This window comes from Argiope bruennichi, chromosome 2, assembly GCF_947563725.1.
Source record: "Argiope bruennichi chromosome 2, qqArgBrue1.1, whole genome shotgun sequence".
NCBI classification, from domain to species: Eukaryota; Metazoa; Arthropoda; class Arachnida; order Araneae; family Araneidae; genus Argiope; species Argiope bruennichi.
Window position 1 is genome coordinate 93424841 of NC_079152.1, and position 19156 is coordinate 93443996.

At 26.0% G+C, this 19156-nt stretch overlaps 1 protein-coding gene across 1 annotated transcript in view; it reads right to left on the minus strand.

Moving 5' to 3' along the window:
- Nucleotides 1-18947, minus strand: part of LOC129961609 (synaptogenesis protein syg-2-like) — a 251873-nt gene extending 232926 nt beyond the window's left edge. Inside the window, exon 1 of the mRNA XM_056075114.1 lies at nt 18874-18947. Coding sequence (XP_055931089.1) covers nt 18874-18919 — 46 coding nt within the window. The 5' untranslated portion in view covers nt 18920-18947. The remainder of the gene's footprint in view (nt 1-18873) is intronic.
- Between the last annotated feature and the right edge of the window lie 209 nt (nt 18948-19156).

Consider the following 19156-nt stretch of genomic DNA (forward strand, 5'->3'; position numbering starts at 1 on the left):
AACGGCTGAGAGGTGTAGGGATGATATCTTTTGATACAGCGTTTATCTTTTCAGGGTTTCAGTAGACACGATTTCATTTTAAAGGGAGAATTTCATAGATCACATAATTTTGAAAAGTCAAAATATTCAGTGATTAGCTTGGATCAATAGATTTCATTATTACTTATTAGACATTTTATATAATTCCGAGAAGGCAATTGCAAATAATTCATTTCCCCCTTCTTGAAATCTTGGAAATTGCATTGCTGGATGAATGGTGTTCCTTACTCTTTAATATTCAATATGAATTCAAACTATAAAATTTATATAATTGCAAAGAGGATTTAGACATTTTATATAATTCCGAGAAGGCAATAGCAGATAATTCATTTCTCCATTCTTGAAATCTTGGAAATTGCATTGCTGGATGAATGGTGTTCATTATCTCCTTAATATTCAATATGAATTCACACTATAAAATTTATATAATTGCAAGCCGGCGTTTTGGCATAGGGGTAGCGCGTCTTCCCCGTGATCTGGGCGTCCCGGGTTCGAGTCCCGGTTTGGGCATGGTTGTTCTTCTGTTGTTCTATCTGTGAGATGTGTGAATGTGCCCTCCTGTAAAAAGGGGTTGTGCAAGCGAATGAATGATGCGTGAGTGGCAAAGTCGTACTCTTGGCCCTAGTTGGCGCTGCTATAAAAAAATAAGAGACGTTCCCCCTCAGGCTTAAATCGCTGTCTTCGTAACAGCGGGCTTGTCAGTGGCAAGTGCCATAAGAAACAAACAAACAATATAATTGCGAAGAGGATTTAGACATTTTATATAATCCCGAGAAGGCAATTGCAGATAATTCATTTCCCCATTCTTGAAATCTTGGAAATTGCATTGCTGGATGAATGGTGCTCATTATCTCCTTAATATTCAATATGAATTCACACTATAAAATTTATATAATTGCAAAGAGGATTTGGACATTTTATATAATCCCGAGAAGGCAATTGCAGATAATTCATTTCCCCATTCTTGAAATCTTGGAAATTGCATTGCTGGATGAATGGTGCTCATTATCTCCTTAATATTCAATATGAATTCACGCTGTAAAATTGATAATGGTGATATAAAATGGTGATGACCATTTTATGACTGATTTTAGATTCGATTAACTGTTCGCGAAGGCCAGTCAATGAGATATGCCGGACGAACTAAGTTGCTATTATACGGTAATTTTTCATGGATTTCTTGATATCAAAAAGCATATTAGCACTGATGGATCCAAATTTATCATTTTTTTTAAATATCAACACCACCTATTTGGTTAACAAGACCTGAGTTACTGTTTCTTAATGACTTCGAAAATCAGATAAATCTTTTTATCTAATACTCTATTTTTTTATAGCATGTCTCTCGATATGGATAAATAAATCACAGATAAAAATTTAAATTACCTGGATTTCATTTTTTTTATTTAAATTATATTTTGTGGCCGTTTTTTTCAATTTTAAAAATATTATCTTTAATTGTAACGATTAAAGAAATTAGAATTTCAATATATTTTTAGCCCATTTAAAACTGAAACGTTTTTAATAGTAGTTTGGGAAATGTTGATTCTGATACACACACAATGATAATGTACAATGAAACGGTAGAGATACATCTTTTGTATTAGTAAGAATCATATACTTTCTATCAACTAGCAACGTTGATTGGTTCATTATATGAATACTTGCAAACCTAATTTGCTAATTTAATGGCAACAAAAATAAAAATACCTATCTAATAATAATGAGAACAAATTAAACAATAATCATAGTTAAAAGATCATTTTGAATTCAAATTTTATTAACATTGAAAAGTAGTAGAAGGAACAGATTTCACGAATTTCTGAAATCACTGTGATTTCAAAATGCGGTAAAATTTCATATTTTCAAATTTGATTTCATTTAAAAAAATAAAACAGCATATAAATTCATTTATTAATAATATTACGTAACTCTATATATTTGTAGAAAAATATTAAAACAATATCTGATCTAATTAGAAATATTAAATTTAACTTTTTTCATGTTTTTTACACTTCAATAAAGTGCCATTTAAAATTGCAATAGCATCTTTGGATGATAATTTAAAAATAATTTCTGCAGAAAGAAATCGTGAAAGTGAAAAAAGCTACTTATTATACCCCTTGGTAAACATAGATGATAAAACATAGTAATTTTAATTCATAAGTATTGCAGTACTTACGCAAAAATACTTATACATATAATGCTTGAAGATTAAAGTATAATTGAAATACTACTTTAGCAATTAATATGAGATAAAACCACAGGTATAATACTAATTAGATGAATGGAAAAAGAAAAGAAAAATTCTTAATTATTTTTCCTCTTTAATATTTATTAATATTCAGTTAAAAATTAGGAAGAAATTCTTATGATTATAAATATTTTTGCAGAGAACTTGAAAAGGATTATTCAATGATTTTTATTACTTCAGTAATAAGTAAGTAAACTACTAAGTAAAGTAAGTAAACTACTAAGTAAAGTAAGTAAACTACTAAGTAAAGTAAGTAAACTACTAAGTAAATTATTAATATATCTTGTCGTTGAATTCGTTTGAAAATTCCTTTAAATTTTTAGATTGATATGCATTAGGGAAGGAAAAGAAGTAAAGGAAAAAGAATTGTTAAAAGCCAATAAAAGAAAACGAAAAAAAAAAGTAATTAAAAAAAAAGGAGATGATGAAGAATAGTTGTGTATTGAAATAAGTGTTGATTTGTATTCAAATAGATTGAATTATAATTTCATGTTTAAAAATAATGTACAGTATGCTTTAATTATTTGAGTTAACATCGATATACATTGTATTTTATTCTTTGTGAAATTATATTGTAAACCAGTATTTAAATAATTACTGTTAAGTAAATTAAAATTAGAGGCGAACTTTTGTTGAAACTTTAAAATGTTTATGTGACTCTGTGAATAGTAATTAAACTATTTTAATTTAATTTAATTTTTTATAAACTATTTTTAATTTTCATTTGTCTGCTGAAATTCAGCTCTTCATTTCAAAGAAAAAAATATAAAAGAAAACTTTAATAATTCTTATAGAAATTTTACTTAAAATATGATTACACTTAAATGCTAAACAACATGATACGTAAGAATTTTTATTATTATTATTTCAGCATATTTTCCGTGCTCATTCATAAATTTAATTCGCGCAATTTTAAAGTTGTTAGAAATTAAAAGCTCCTCTAGTTTCAACAGTATCTATTCCACGAAAAAAATTTCAATACATAAATAAAATAAAAAAAAATATTTTATGGAAAATATAATTCTAAAGCAAAGGGCTTATAAAAACAGATGATATTTTTAAAAAATTTAATTTAAGGCATATTTTAATATTAAAGAATGGCGCTTCTAAAGAATGCAATCTACTCGTAATTTAATAATTAAATGATCATAATTCTTAGAAAAGTTAAAAATATTTTTAAAAAATAACAATTTTACTTCTGTAGCTAAACTGACATGGGAACGAAAGCATTTAAATGAAAAGCATTAAGCATTTATAATTTTTGGTATTAATTTCTTTGCTTCAATAAAGTCAGAAAAAGATGAAAAATATATTGTTTTCACATCGAAATGTTTCCGAGTTACAAGATTTTTTTTTATACAGATTTAATTAACAGTATGATTTCCACCTTTATTATTTGTAAGATTTCAATTCAAATGACTTCACATTTTAATTCAAAACTGTTCTTAACATTCTAATGGAATTATTTTAAATCTAGCTGAAGAAGAATACTAAATATCCATTTCTTGTAATCCTGCAATATATATCATCAATCATGTTTGTTGATGGAAGGAAGAAAAAGTAAATAAATAATTTTCATGAGAATTTATAATGAATTCATAAAAATAATAATTTTCAAAAGAATTATAATTTTTTTTTATTTTTTTTTTATATAAAACGACTAGACGATTTAGATGATTTTGTTACTTTAAAACTTGTGAAGTTTATTCAAATAGAAAAGGAGAAAGACTTCTTACTAGATTACTTTGTTAGACTAATCAGTCTTGCAAAAGCACTTCGAAAAGAAATTCATTTCCGAAAGCAATGCATTTTCAAATTCAATATTAATTAGAAAGGCGTCATGAAATAAAACATTATCAATAAGTATTTTGGGTTTGAATAATACAACATACCAATAAAAAACTTAATTTCAAAAAAATATAGAGGATGAAAAAAAATTCAATAAACTTATTGGTTAATTCTTGATCAAATAAATCAGAGGAACATATAATTTTCTTAGTTATTAAATTGACTCAGTTGAAACAATTAACATTGCAATAATAATTTTATCAATTAAAATTTACAAATACTAACTTTATCAGATGTCTGCCTTTCCACAAATATTTAAATTAGCTTCAAAAAAAAAAAAAAGGTATTTAAACATTTCGAAACAGTTTTGATAAAGATCTGCTTTTCATTCGATTCAATACTTCTGAACTTATTATTTTCAAATCATTGCATCGAATTACCACCAGTTCCGTGAAGATAAGCATTTCATTCTCAAGGGATGTTCACGTCTTTTTTTTTCATTAAATGATTCGGAACTAATTGCATAAAATAGAATGTGTATATATTATTTAAAAGATTATTCTATTCATTTGATAATTTTATACTTCTTACTGATCATTTTCAAGAACTAAAGATGTCTCGTTTTGTTTTCAAAATAGGAGATTCTGTTTTTTCAATATAGTAAACAAATTGCACTCGCACAAATCAAATACTAATTTCTATCTTTTTTATGAAAATAAGTTTCAATGCGAGACATTATACAGTTCAAAAATAAAAAATTTAAACGTTTGATTTCAGAAATTAACGTTTTCTGAAAAAGAAACTTGCAGATTTTTTTCTTAATGACAGAGGAAATATGTTTTGTTGCCTTATGTATAGTAAAAAAAGCTTCTAATTTAAATACATAACTAAAGTGGGTTTCCTCTATTTTGTTTTTAATTTTTCTATATTAATAATTGTCACATATTTTATCATCAAAGTTATAATTTTATTCTTTTAATGACAAATAATACTTTTAGAATTTTGGAATCTACAAATGAATTAGAAAAAAAAAGAAATGAATAATGAATAATAATGACTTGTAAATATATTTTAACCTCTTATGTCCCAATTTTTTATCCCAGATTGTATTTCTCAAATATTTTTAATAAACACCTACTTTTTAATTATTAATATATGAGCGTTGCCTGTTTTTATATATTTTTTATTCTGTTATTAATTAAACTATATAAAAATTCTTCGGAAATCAATATATTGAATTAAAATGTATAATATTATCGTTCAAAACTCTTACGCGAATGCAGCACGCACTTTTGTTTTTATTTAAACATGTAAGTATCAACAACAAATTATAATAAAGTTTCCGAGGAATATTTTTAATAATAAGAAAGATTTTTTATTTTTCCGATGACTGAATTTTAGAGTCAATTTAAATTGGCATTCACTCTTTTTTTATATAAACAAAAATGAGAAGGAAGGTATATTTTATTTTTCAAAAGGCGTGGAAAATATATATTGACGACACATTATATAGTCGACATTTAGGTTTTTATAAATCATTTTAGAAACGGATAAATTTAAGGATTCAGGCTTTAATTCCAATCTACGCAAATGATATTTTGAATCGTACTTTGTAATTTTGAAGCCATGATCAGATGATGAAGACAACACTTGAGCCAACATTCATTTATAAACCACGACCTTCAGACTAAGAAAGCTAGAAGTGACAAAGGAATTGCAGTTTGTAATCACTATAATAAATTTTGTCAGATATATTTTACGCAATTTAGTTACGTATATTGATTTTACCATTGCTAAAAATTTGTTAATAAAAAAGAATATCCGTATATTATTTTATTAGTATGAATACTACAGTTATTATGTTGATTATTTTTTTTCTTTAGAAACTTACTCAGTTTAATAAAGATGTCCGGAAACATAATTAACAATATTAGGTATTGCAAAAATATGCTTTCTTTTGCTACAGATATAAATTAATTTGGAATGCATGAAATATTTTTGTTATTAGTCATTTTTCTTCCATGTAATGTATAAAAATAGTTCCAAAATATAATTTATTAAATTAGGTTTTGATCAATTAAAAATTATGACTTAGAAAAACACGCATATATGGAGGATTGAAGTGATAAATATCTCTGATAGTATTTTCGCGCTCTGTTAAAAACTGTTAGCATTCAAATTTGCTGCATAATTATCGAAGCCTACTTGATGATTGATTAAGTATTTTTAAGACTTTTCCCCCTTAATCTTTGGATTATTTCCTCTTATATAAGCTGTATGATTTATTTATTTATTTATTATTCTATGACACACATTTGTCCCTAAAAAGAGTGGAAATCATAAATATTTAGAACAAAAAATATTTCGCTTTTTAAGCGTTTGTCATGTAGGGTTATGTAATATAATTATAAATATTACATTTATATCGTCAGTGTCAATCTATAGCATCTAGACATATATATCTTGAATGAATCATAATGTTAATATTAATTAAAAATTCATACCGATTTAATATAAATAAAGTTGCACTATTCACTTTTATTAGAATTTTAACAAGGAAAAAAGTTATTATTTAAAACTTTATGGAAAGCTGTATTAAAAAACTGACGCTTTTGAATGATCGTTAAAACACAAAATGTTAAAGGAAAATTCTCCATGAATAATATATAATTTATATTAAAATTGTATTCTTTTCAAGAAGTAATTTTTCTTACATTTGAATAAAGGTTCAACGTGTATATCATAAAAAGTACATATTATAATCCAAAATAAAATAAGAAATTAGTTCCATTATTGCTAGCGATCCATTAATATTAGTAAAGACCCATTACTATTATTACTTCCTTTAGTATCAATGAATATAAATAATAAAATTTTTAAGTGTTACTTACAAATTACTATTTTTTTGTAAATTTTTTAATTAATGAGACGATGTTAAACATGCTAAGGAACTCTTCCAAAAGTTGACAAACTGTGCGCGGATATAGTTTTCACTTCCTAACTCCTTAATTGTATTTAGCATTAAGTATATCATATTTCTAAACTTTTAGTTTAGTGTCAATATTTTTTTCTGAAATCTAAGGAACAACTGTGACTTTTGCAATGAAAGTAAAGACATCATGTAAACCTGATTAGTTAAGTAGTAAACTAGTCAACAGAATGTAAGTATTTTTGAGAAAAATAGAACAAATTTGGAGGTTCTTAAAGAAAATTCTATATGAACCAATAGAACAGCAATGGTTATTTTCAACATGCCTATACTCGCTTTATTATTGATATAACTTCTTGATAGTAAAATCTCATATTGAAACAACTTATATTATTTCGTATAATAAGTGGTTAAATAAAAACAATACTGCTTCGTTAAAAAGTCATTATATATACAAGGTGTCTCAAAAACCTTGACAGCGGCTTTTATTCCTGAAATATTGATCGTAGACATATACTGTAAATTACAAAGTTGCAAATTGCTATGAAATCAATTAAAGTTTTCAGGGGAATAAACTTTAAAAAATGCAAAATTTAAATTTTTATGTGGACTCCGTACAAAAAAATTCCCAGTGAGTAAAATGTACCGCATCCTCTAATAAGGTCATGTATGAAATCCCAGCATTTTATCACAAAAATTCTCAAAGATATGAAACTACATAAATGCTGACTTAAACCACTTTTTGATGCCTGGATATGAGTTCGCAAAGAGAAAAAATCATGTCGGATGTTCGTGTTTTAGGGGTCGTACACAAATTAACAAAGAAAGTAATGATTGAATAAATAAATGATAATTTTACTATTTATCGGTTCAAAAGTATTAAAAATGTGTAGAAATAATAACTTAAAGGAAAGATTACATAACTTAAAGAAAATATTACATAAAGGAAAGATTACATAAGAAAAGATTACTTTAATGAAGGATTACATAAGATTTTTTACAAGTTCATTGACTGTGCTATTTTAAAGTTATATTCTGTAATTCATTATATAAAAGTTTGAAGTATTTTTCAGGAAGCAAAGATTTTAAAATTTGTATTTAAAATTAAAGATATAAAGCATATTTTATTTTCTTATGATGCATTCCTGCGTCGCGTCATCTGCACTGAAGCTGTAAACATTTGCATTTTAATTTGTGATTGATCGTTCTCCAACTTTGTTTTAACATATCTTTAAGAATTTTCATGATAAAATTATGAAATTTTGTACATGACCTTATTGGAGGATGGCGCCCATTTTACTCACTAGGAATTATTTTGTACAGGGTCCGTATAAAAATTTATTTATTTTTATTTTTAAAGTTTCATTCTCTAAACATTTTAATCTATTTCATAACATTTTGCACTTTTTTTTACGCAATTTTGTAATTCATAGTATATGTCTACGATCAATATTTAAGGAATAAATGCCGCGGTCAAGGTTTTTAAGACACCCTGTATACCTTATTTAAATAATTATATTTAATTTCAGATTATTCAAAAGTACGTTCTTTTGCTTATCTGCTGTATGCCGCTACCTATACTTCAGATTCACGGAAAGAAAGAAGCAAAGTTCTTCTAGCCATAATTCCTAAATCTAGTCACGTTTACAAACAATAAAAATTTATTTGAATACTTCCAATTTTTTGATACATTTTTGTTTAATAAAATCCTCCAAAATTTGTAAAAATTCTTAAAGGATTTTTTTAAGGTCATAGAGTGGCATTTACATCTATAAAAAGCTAAAACATTTTCTATGTTCAAAAATTTTTTGATCTCCAGGGAATCAATTAATTAATTTACAGAATGTTACTTAATGCATTTTAAATATTAGTAATTGATAAAATTTTGTCCTTAAAAATCAGTTAGTCAACAAATTCTATTTTAAAACCTAAGTAAATATATTTTTTAAAGAGTATGTTAACTAAGCACACTGAAATTTTTTTTAAAATTTATTTCCGAAGTATACTAGCAGTATTGCAGACAAAAGAAATTGATGACTGTGTGAAGATTCAAGACGGTTCCTAATTCCGTAGAGATGCTATAAAAATCAATAATTTTAAAAGATATAGAGACATAAAGATATCGTTTGCACAGAAAGGCTACAAAATTAAATCTGATAATTTTTTTATGAAAATCAGAATTTTTTAATTATTATTTTCAAAATTATTAATTATTAATTTCAAAAATAAGTCAAAAATTGTATTTGCATAAGTCCGTAAGAGCGATGTGTTATATAGAAAAATATATTAGCCCGAGTTCCCTGACTTATAAGTGTGCCCTGCTTTCCTCCATTCAAATTCTCAGCTGCTAGACAGAAAGCAAACTAGTTGCAGGTTTAAAAGCCTTATTTGATGGTAAAAAAGCAACAGATTTTTTTTTCCTAATTCCTGTATAAAAGTATGATCTTTGCTTAATAGTTGTTATATCCTCAGCATGTTATATGTTTTCAAACTACTTGCTAAAGGAAATCTACTATTTTGTGACTTACAGCATGTAAATCCAAAAATAAAATTCATAATAGAATTTACAACAAACTGTGTTTGTGGGATTTAGAGTAGTAATAACGTGTTGAAATAAAAGATGATTTAAAGTAGTTCCATATTTATGTAGAAAAGATTCATTGAAATAAAATTACGTATTACCAAATCTACTTGAAGATTTTTTCAAGATCGTAATAGTTTTGGTCTCTGTAATAGTCAGAAAATCTTGGTCGTGGGTGTGAGTGTAAACAATCAATATTAAAATAAAATGCTAATAGATAGATGCTTATAATCATTTTGAACTTTCATTAAATCTTTGAAAATATTATGCCAATAAAAATAATGTAACTTTCCGTTAGTGGTACATAGTTTGAAAATCTCCGCTCTCTACTTATGTGCAGGATTTGATATAGCCTAGAGAATGCTTTTTTTCTGAAATGATGTGGGATTAACTTTGGAATACATAAAAAATGGGAACTCCGAAAGCCTGACAGAAAATGACGGACATACATGTAATGTAACCTCAGCGCAAAAATATTCTACTGAACTCGAAAACCGATGGTTAACTTGTTGGTTTAGTAGGTTGGTACGGAAGAATTTTGCTCCCAAAAGACGACATGACTGACCTATCATATGTCCTCGTCGTTATCGAGTCATTCGGATTTTATTGGCAGAACATAATTGTAGAATACTTTTTGAATTTGCAAGGTCAATAGTCAAGGTGAAGGTCAATATCGATTGATTTAAAAAAAAAGAGATAAAATTGGAAATATTTTGCAAATAATAAATTACGGGATATTTGATAATAATAAAAATAAAACGACTAATGATATGACAACATACACTGATAGAGAGAACTTGTGACCCCCCCCCTCCACCTGGAACGTTAATATTACCATTAACGTTAATACCCCCCCCCCCCTCCCAATGCTCTTATAAGGTTTTCTACATTCAGCTTACTATTATTAATTCAGCTAAATCGGTAAACACTTGTTATATTCAGTATCAGCATAGTTTATTTATTTAATAAAAGTGTATACAATTAAAAACTTCAGTTATAGACTGAATGACACAAAATAAATTATCAATCTAAGGTTTCCTCTAAATTTTCTCGCATATTTTTCAAGAAAAATCTTATTCTCTTCCCAACCCATAAAAATATGGAACTTGGTAAAGGTCAAGAATGCTTTTAATGACATTAGCGAACGATAGCACCTATATTTTTTGGCTTGAAAGTTATTTTTACTGTATCTATTATGCAAATATGAATTTGTGCAATTTTTTTTTTTGACTCAATCAAACCAAAATTTAACACGAAACAATTATAGATTACGTAATTTAATTTAATACGAAAGTATAGACTGATTTTGTTCAAAATTTGATAAGTATCTACATTTTAAATGCTAAACTTATATTCCAGATTTTATCCATCTCTCTTTCTCTTTCTTTATGTTTAGTAGTAATCGAGTTCACTTGTACTCAAACAGCAAAAAAGGCAGATTTTGTCAAAATGGATATCGTTTAAAATTTGCTAGAAGTTTTCATATCTGGTCTAAAATTTATGTACCAAATTTCTCCAGTCTAAAGTCGATAACTCGGAATTTCTTTTGAGTTTTCGTATTCATGGACAGGCATAACGATAAAAATATATTTTTAAAAAGATCTGAAGTATGCAAATTCGTCAAAATCTCGAGTTCGCATTTTTTTTCTTTCTGATGATTAAAATTATTTCTCTTCTTCGTGAACGAGATAGTACTAAGATTTGAAAATATCAAAACATACTTTAAGATTAGAAAAGTTCCAGACACTGAGCATAGAAACATTAAAAAATATTATGAATTTCAAATTCATATACTGTCCCTATAATATTAAAAAACAGAATACAAATTTAAATTCTCTGGACACTTTATCAATACTCCTGTTATAGTCAAGTTAATTATCGAATACTGTTGGGTTTTACGAGGGTTCTACATTAATGAACCATTATATATGTCATTTACTTCTCAATGAACTTTTATAGAAAAGAGATGTCGTCAAAATCTCAAATATCGCTTTTGCAATGTTATTATTTCAGAATATTTCTTTTTCATTGGATTGTTTTTTATTTTCTGAACTTATTCTTAAAACTCTATTTCAATAAAGCCTGGATATATATTGTATTTTTTTAGGTACTAGTTATTTTCTAACCAAGTTTAACCAAGTTTTATTTAACCAAGTTTCTGCTATTATAACAATAAGGCTAATGATTCGACCGAAATTCATGCATGGATTCAAATTCATTTCGATAAATTTTATTTATAGTATACTGGAAATAAAAATTAGTTATAAGATGTTTCTATTTAGACTAATGTCCTGCTCTAATTAATTTAACGTAAATCTTTAAATAAATGAAAAAAAAAAACATTTGAACTCGCAATTAATTAAGTCACATTAATACTGATACAAAGAGAGCAAATTCCAGTTCTGTGTGAAAACAATTTTCAAAAGAAATAGAATTAAATGCAAACTTATAAGTCTTCTTGGAGAAAATTTTCGTTTTAAAGCTAATAATAACTGAAGCGTAAAGTAGTTTTAAGTATTTAATTAGTTGATGAATATTTCGGCATTTTGTCATGATGATAAATTCAGTTATTTTTCCAGACATTCGAATTTTGTTAATACTGGAGAAAACATGTTTGCTTTCTCAATGATCAGTAATAGAGGCAGATTTTTAAGAAGTGCACTTTTAGGAAAATGCTAAACTTGTTGAAATAAGAAACAGGATTTTTTATGATAATGCGTATAAATGAAAGTTAAATGCTAATATTCGTTTCATACAGAAGTGAAAGAATTGAATAACTTTTCTTCTAATTGTACTCGTAAGGACTTTGTAGAAAAATGAATATTTTACTGTAAGTTTCATGATAATTAGTTAAATAATTATTATTTAAAAACTGAATCTCCATTGCGCATTACCGTGCAAGCAAACAGCGTGGTAGTATTCAAGTTTTGTTTTAAACTGAAGTTTAAATTAGAAAAGGAAGGTTAGATAAAAAGTATTAAATAAAAATTTACCTTTTTGACATGAGAACTAAATATTAATTCTAACTTGAAAACTATTTTGAGGTATTATATTATTTTAAACGTTACGACTTGCCTATGATTGCAGATAAAAATTTAAATCCTCTGCCTATATCGACGGCTAAAATTTCTTGCCTTTATTCTTTAAATTGCCCTTTACAATGTTTGCATCATCTTTTAAAAATCATTAATAAGTTATGAAAAATAATTCGTGACTTTTAAATGTTCTTCGAGATTTTTTTTTTCTTTCGAGAAAATAAGAAATTTTATAATTCTTTGGTGTAGCAGATTTTATGATTTTTAATAAACAAATGTTTCATGTTTAGGAAAATATTATTTATTTTAATAATTTATATAAAAAAGACTTCTTAATCCTAAAAATAGCTTAATGTATTTGCAACAACTGATATGAAATGTGATAAATTCAAGCATTTTTATACATTGCAAATGTTTCAAGATTGATTTACAAACATAGAAATCTAATTAAAATTCCAATGAAGATTTTGTTACAATAGATTAAAAAGTCGATTTTACACTCGTAAAAAATATACAACTTAATTTACAAATGAAGAACATTGAAAAAAATTCTTCCAAATCATTTATACTTATTTCCCCTTTGCAAAAATGGATATGGAATTTGAATTTATAATATATTACATATAGAGTATTTGAAATGCTCTTAACTTGTGCTCACACGATGTATTTCTAGAACTCATTTAGAAGTAAATAAATTAATTTAACGAAATTTTGATCCTACAGAATGACTCCATCTAATATATATATATATATATATACAGCCTTTTCTGCATTAGCCAATTAAATGTACTGATTTTAAGATAATTTATCGCAGAGCTTTTATCTTCCAGAAATATAATTAGTCTTCGAGTTCGTAAATTGAATAATGAATTAGTTTATAGATTATATATAATGAAATCATATTAACTCATTGCAATAAATATTATCTTTTTCTAACTCATTATTAATAGAACGTTATGGCTTCTTATATAATCAAATCCTCTTTTGAAATCTCTTTTATTTCAAATATGTATGACAGGCAGGGAGTCTTTCAGATTATAAACGCGAAATATTTGTATCCAATCGCCAGCTATTCATTTGACAATTGCTCAAAATTATTCGATCACAGTCTCACAGGACAGAATCATTTAACATCATTCTAAGAAATCTCAAGCCCTATGAAAGCAAAACAAGTCTTGAATTCTACAGAATATATCTTCCCATAACCTTCGTTAAACAGGGTGACCTAACGCAGTACAAACTCGCTAAAATATAGCTTTTTTATTAATCTTTTTGACTCAATTGTTCAAAAATAGGACACCATGACCCTTGTTTATCCTATGAAGGACGACTCCGTTATAGATGAGCCTGATCCACTTTAATGCGTTTGTTGTAAAGAAACCTTGCACATTATTTATTGAACTAAAAAGGTAAACACTTTTGGTATTAATGTGAAACACTGCAAGCAATTGTATCAACACCAAATAGAATTCACATAAATGAGGGGTTGGAATTTTTACGCATATTTTTATATGGTGCAATTTTTATTTAAATTAAATACCAAATTTTTAATAGAAATTTTTGCAATGATAAATGAGGGGTAGAAAGTGGCTATCTTTATGATATATAAATACGTTTATTATTAATTCTTAACTAATACTAAAAGCAAAACTAAATTTTGAAACATTTATTGCATGCGGAATATTGCTTTTCTTATATCATTTTATGATTATACGATATACGCAATTTGAAGGAAATTAATATTTTTAGAAGATCACTTTATCATTCTGACATTTTCAATATTTAGAAAATCAAAATCTTGATAGCTTAGAGTAAAGTATCAGCCAATTTAAATATAGGATATAATTCAACATAGTTCTTCTCTTTTGTAAAATTCATATTTTGTTATAAATTACAAAATAAATAAATAAATAAAATAAAAATAACTATCAGAAAGAAGTGGAAAAATCAATTTGAAACTAGCATTTTATCATAATTTTTAAGCCAGGAATCATTTTCTAATTAACTTTATGCACGGAACTGAAATTTTTAATATTTAATACGAAATTGAAATATTTAATATTTTTAGAGAATCAGTCACTAAAGTGTGAGAACATTTTTCAAATTTAAATTTTTATCTCTTTTATTAAAAAATGAGCATAAGTGATCATAGTATCTTAAGGCACAAAATAATGCTTTTAAAGTATGTTTTTTTTTTTTTATCCTGTTCGAAAATTTGATTGATAAAAAAATATTTATAGACACTTTAATGTAACTGATTTTTTTCCAAGGTTTTTTTTTTCTTTTCTTTTCTTTTTTTTTTTACAAAATAAGTAAATAAAAATAGTAATCTGAAATTTTTTGACATTTCCTGTCTCATATCCAGAGAAAATGTTACACAAAATTCATCCAAACTGAAAAGAAGTACTTTTTGCAAAATAGTATTTAGGATTTTTTAGAATTATTCCAATTCTATTTAAGCTATTCCAAAGTTCGACAATTTTAAATTGCTAAAATGATTCGTATAGTCGTTTCCTATACCTATAATATTATTTATTTAAATAAATCATCCTGCTTTAGTAGCATTTATTTATGATAGCCATGATAGCCTTATGTGATCCTATATATCACAGCATGCACTGTGCGCTGTTTTGCATGACGAAGTTAAATACTTAAAAGTATATATTTTTTATATGCATTTTTTGCTAAATTTTCGTATTTTATATGACAATTAGATTGTGCTATAAAAATGTATTTTTTACTTCATCAAAAATATTTTTATTAAAAGAAGCAATAACATTCCTTTAAAAATTAGCTGTGAATTTTTCATGAAAGGGACTTTTATGAGGATATATGTCAAAAATTCTAAAAAACCTACAAATTAATTTCAAAAATAGAAAAGATCATTACCAGATTTCGAAAATGATGCGCACATTGCATTACATCTTTTTTCAGAAAAGACTATTAGAGAGGAATTTTGCTTTAGTGTAATTAAAAATACAAAACAATCTATTCAAAAAGAATTAAAACAAATATTTATACAGTATTTCTGATAGTTTCAATGGCAAAAAATATCTGTAATAAAATTAGCCTTATTACGTTATATTTGATATAATTTCTATAACATCTCTTGTAACGTATTGTATATTTTAAAAAAAAAAATCATAGTTTTCTTTTGCATAAATTGTACATCGTATAAGATAGATATTAAATTTTACAAAAACCATCATTTAAAAGCATACGGCATAATTTATGGATAAAAAAACCTGCTATAATGATTTAAGATTTTTTTTTTGTTTGAATAAACGATAGTAACACAAACAAGTTTATGGAAAGAGTTTGGGAGAGATTTCAAAACCTTATAATAATTTTGATAATATTAATTCGCAAAGGTTTCTTTTTTATGTAAGACAGAAAAGAGCTTACATTTTTAAAGCATATTTCGACATAATTTGCAATTTAAACTTTTGTAAAAACATTTTATATACGAAGAGAAGTAAATGTTATGCACAAAACAATTAACTTCCCTTTCATTCAAAGTATTTTTAGTTTGATATTGCATGGAAATATAACTTTTACAATGTGTAATTTTGAAATTTTGTTAAACTAAAATGTTGCAATAGCAGCAGTTAATCCATTATACACGTTTGAATCAATTTTGTAGTCTGATTGGTAGAAACTCTGTAAGCTTCACTTGGCGTTTACCAGACCGAACATCGATTCAATATCTTCCGAAACAATAGCATAGAGAGCATAACAACCGGTATAGCATTTTCGCTTAGCTTCATTAATGTAGGGAAGAGGAGAACAGTTCTCCTTAAACTTTCGTTCATGGATCATAAGAGTAACAATTCATATTTAGATAAATGTATTTTTTCAGGTTGTTTCATTTATGAAACAAAACAGTTTATAAGGGAGCTTTGTTATTTATATTTTAAATAATTGTCTAAGCATAAAATTTCTTTTGCGTATATTAAGCTATATTTTTTTCAATAATTCAGGAGATCTATTATGATGCACTAAAGGAAATAAATTTTCAATCTAGTTGAACTTCTAGTATATAAAAATAATAATTTTTTATTTTAGAGAGTAAATGTATCTATTGCGCGAGATTTATATTTTCATACATTGGAACTTCAATAGCAGATATACTATTAGTTTTCAAATTATAATCAAATGCAAAAATGATTTTACTGTAAGCAAATTTTTCTATTTTCAAAACTTATAGAATATTCATTCGCATATACAAAATATAAAGCATTCTGCAATTGTGTCTATATAAACATATTTCCTTGTTTTTAAAACTAATGTAGTACGCTACAAAGTTTTATAATTTTTTTTTGCCTTGATTGGAGATTTAGAAATATCGAGATAATGTTAATTTTATGTATTTTTTTATCTCTTAATTTCTTACTTTATTTTTTAGAATTAATACTCCTTTATAAATTGTTATTTTGCAAATTGATTTATTTTCCGATGTTTTATGACTGTAGGTTTTAATTGCTAAACAAAATTGAATTAGAAAGCAAATTCCTACAAAAATCTTTCTTCAAAAAACAAAAAGCAAACATTTCATATAAACCTAAAAATATTGAAATTTAATAATATTTATATTAAAATTTGTATCTTTATAGAAATGGCAATTCAATGAACAATAGGAGGCATAAGTTATGTTTGTTGTAAATAATTTCCACTTTAAAAATAAAAAAAAATATTTTGAGATTTATACTTATATTGGTTTTATGTCGTGTTAAATAATGTAATAATATTACATTAATTGCAATAACAAATATCGACGTAAAGTATGCCTTTTTAATTGGACGCAACTATTTTTTATTACTCTTTTTATTTACATGAAAATATTATAGACAATTCTCCATTTACATTAATATAGATTTTTTTGGTATGGAATTCCTATTTAATAACCATAAAAAATTAAAATTCAATTTTCTTTATGTTACATATATTGACTAACAAGCATAATAAAAATATACGGAAAGATAACATTTAATACAGCAATAATTAATTACTCAAAGCTGTTAACTTATTTAATCTGAAGTAGATATTCTAAGACACCATGAAGTAAAAGCTCTTAATTTATTTATTTGCAATTCATCATTTTTATTCGTAAATCTTAAAATTTAAATTTCGCAAAATGATTTGATGATGTAGTTTAGCTTCTCAATAAATATCGAAATGGCTTATCATTTAATTTATCTTTCACAATAATCTAGTTAAAAGTGCATTTTTCACTTTCAATTTTTAAAAGATTTTATTCAGTGTAAAGAAAGCAGGAAAATGTGTACAGTAATTTAATATGTTTGACTAATTAAGGGGGGAAATTCCTTTTATCCTGAAGAAGAAAACCGTAATTAGCACTTTAAGCAATTAAATTAAAATTTCATTGTATTAGTTCACAAACATTAAAATAATTTAATAATAAGTATTTTTTATTAAATAAATCGTGTGAAGGAATCAGTTTAAGTTATACAAACAAAAGTTTGCCATTGATGAAATGCGCATGAAAATGAATAAAAAAAACTATTAAAATAGTAAATGAAATTTTATACTATATCAACGTATTTAAAAATTATTGTTGATAAATTAATGACTGTCTTGGAACTGAATGATTTTGATGACAATTACTTAAAAATTAATATTTTTTTATCAATGAAATCTTTTAGTTCAAAATAAACAACACATCGACAGAATTTTTCATTTCTTTCTAATAATCGGGATTTTTTTTAAATTAATATTCTCTAAGAAAGCATTTTAATCGCAAAAAAGTATCGGTTCTTATAATTTTTATGAAACGAATAAAATCTTCTAAAATGTACTTTCAAAATTTCAATTCTTCATATTTTATTTCAATAATTGTAGAGCGGAAGATAATATATATATTTTAAAAATAACGACATCAATGAAATGAAATTGTAATAAAATCTTATTAACTGCTGGTCGCACGTGTTTAAATAATATGTCAAATCATAGGTTATAAATTATTCATACTTTAAAAAATAAATACGTGATAAATAACACCAGAAATCATTTTCATAAAATTAATAATTTCGTTATAATGAAAGTTTGACATTATTATCCAACCGTTCACCCAAATTTCCATCTAAACATTTCATATTCCCTCACATACACGATATCAAACGAACTCAGAATTATCCTTTGAAGATAAAGATAGTTTTTAAACTAAAGAGAGAGAAGAGAAAAGTTTTTATGGGCGCAAAAGAAATGCGAAGTTTCAAATTTCCCTTACCTTGCCAGGTGAGGTATGCGCAGAAGAAGAGGATCGCTCGCAGCATGATGTGCGTATCCGCATCCGCACGCTCGACTCGGAACACCCGCTTGCAACTCGATTTCAAACGGACTGGGGGATGCGCGCCTTCTTCGACGTCTCACTGCCTGCCCCGCCGACCCCTAGTGGAGGAAAACTTCTGGGAGATGGTGCGATCACAGATCGTTTGTTGCCTTCTTTCTGTCTTAGTTGCCTTTTTATCGTTCCACGGGAAGGGAGAAGATTTTGGAGCATTGACCATTTG